The sequence below is a fragment of the Grammomys surdaster genome, unplaced genomic scaffold (assembly GCF_004785775.1).
Source record: "Grammomys surdaster isolate TR1022 unplaced genomic scaffold, NIH_TR_1.0 206, whole genome shotgun sequence".
NCBI lineage: Eukaryota > Metazoa > Chordata > Mammalia > Rodentia > Muridae > Grammomys > Grammomys surdaster.
This window is the reverse complement of record NW_021604651.1, coordinates 3,058,469-3,060,551: the sequence shown is the minus strand read 5'-3', so window position 1 is coordinate 3,060,551 and position 2,083 is coordinate 3,058,469. Positions and strand designations below refer to the sequence as shown.

Below are 2,083 nucleotides of genomic sequence, written 5' to 3'. Positions count from 1 at the left end.
CTCAGTGTATGAGTCGCCTTTCTTCCCACTGCCCTTGGTTTTCCCAAATGTGTATCTAGAACAAGGAGCCCAGTGGTTGAGGGACGTAGGAACCTCTCTCAGGCTCCTTAAGGTCAGATCCAAGAGAGGAGTCTGTACAAGAATAGATCGGGTATTGTCACCACCTGACAAACTTGCTGCAGGTGGTAAGCGGAGCTGTCCAGCACTGGAGCTTAGACAGCTGGAGCTGGGAGTGGCTCCTCCAACCGAGCTCCCACAATTAAAGCATCAGGTGAGCTTTACTGCCCATGCAGCCTCGCTCGAGGTGGGATATCATCCTCATGATGTGTCCCATCCTTATTCCCTTTGCCTGTGTTTTCACTGGAGCACTTAGAGTGACCAATCTGAACTAAAATAAACTAAAATTGGACATGGTGTGTGTGTGTGTGTGTGTGTGTGTGCGCGCGCGCGCGCGCGCGGGAGCGCGCCTGTGTGTAGGGACCCCCATACTCCAGGTCGGGCTATCAGTTTTCTTCAGAGGGAGATTACTCCCTCAATTCTATGACCCTCACCCTAGTGTCAGACCCTGGGCGTGTTCACTGCCATATGTTTTTTCAGGGACCAAGGGACCCGATATTTGGACTTGGGGACCTTTAACCTTATGAAAATTACTGTACGCGCCCCCTGGTATCAGGGCACGATGGCAGGTAACGGAAAGAACAGCAGCAAAGTGTCCTAGTTGCTTTTGAAACGTGGCGACAGACAAGGAAAAGACTTCCAATGAGTATGCTTGGAGACACGTGATGCCCGCGGAGGCAGCGCTGGAGGGAGGGGGTATAAAGGGAGGAGGAGGGAGGCACGCAGCTCCTGGAGGGGGCGGAGGACGCGGGCCGCGGGCGATCGAGACGCAAGGCGGAGAAGCCTTGCTGCACCCCGATCCCCGCAGCCCCGCAGCAGGAGCGACGCGCACGGGCGGGCGCTGAGGCTGCGCCTGGAGAGCAGCAGCTGCAAAGGCGGCGGTGGCGGTTTTCGGGTCCCTAGCTCATCTCCGGCGCCACTGCTGAGCCTGGGCCCCAAGGAGCCGCGGCAATCCAAGTTCCCGCCATGAGCAGCTGGCTCGCGGGGCTCAGTGGCCCCAGGGACTCGGGTCTGGGCGAACGCAAGCGCAACGCTAAGCGGCCCCGACGCGCCTGAAGGTGCTTGTCACAGTAGGTCCCGCCACAGCCATCGCCACCACTGTGTCCCCGCCTCCAACACCACCACCACCTCCGCTACCGCGGTCTCAGCTGCAGTAGTGTCTCCAGCAGCATGTCTCGCAGGAAGATTTCATCCGAGTCCTTCAGCTCTTTAGGCTCTGACTACCTGGAGACCAGCCCGGAGGAGGAAGGGGAGTGCCCCTTGTCCAGGCTCTGCTGGAATGGCAGCCGGAGCCCACCAGGGCCACCTGGCTCCAGAGCGGCCGCTACGGCTGCCACCTCGGCCCCCGCTGCCTCTGCCGCCACGGCAGCTGCTGCAGTCGCCGCCGCCGGTTCCAAGAGAGCCCAACGCCGCCGGAGAGTCAACCTGGACTCACTAGGCGAGAGCATCAGCCTCCTGACGGCGCCCTCGGTGAGCTGGGAAGAGAGGGGTCTGAGCTTCTTCAGAGGACAGGGATGGGGAAAGTTGAATCAAGGCTATCAGGGGAGCGTGGGGAGCTCCTAGCCGCTGGGGGGCGACTCGGCCTCACCCTCTTTGGCCTTGAGTTCCTAGTGATCCCTAGAGACACAGCCCTCTAGGCTTAGGCAGAAGGGGAACACTGGGAAATAATGAGACCCCATTCTTTCTGAGGTCTGGCTGCTCAGCTCCAGGCTTAAATCAAACTACACTGTTGTCCTCTCTGACGGCCTCAGGGGTCCTTCAGGCCACCTGTTTTTCTACTTTTGCTTCTCTTCTCCTCTCTCTTCTGTTCTCTCCTCTTATCTTCCTCACTCTCTTCTTCCTCCTTCCTTCCTTCCTTCCTTCCTTCCTTCTTCTGCCTTCCCTTCCTTTCTTCTTTAACCCCTCCCTTCCCTCCCTTCCTTCCCTCCTTGCCTTTTTCCTTCCTCCCTCCCTCCCTTCCTTCCTT

At 58.7% G+C, this 2,083-nt stretch overlaps 1 protein-coding gene across 1 annotated transcript in view; it reads left to right on the top strand.

Annotated features, from left to right (window-relative positions):
• Positions 1–893: 893 nt before the first annotated feature.
• Positions 894–2,083, top strand: part of Gucy1a2 (guanylate cyclase 1 soluble subunit alpha 2) — a 326,716-nt gene continuing 325,526 nt past the window's right edge. The window contains exon 1 of the mRNA XM_028771399.1: positions 894–1,587. Coding sequence (XP_028627232.1) covers positions 1,288–1,587 — 300 coding nt within the window. The 5' untranslated portion in view covers positions 894–1,287. The remainder of the gene's footprint in view (positions 1,588–2,083) is intronic.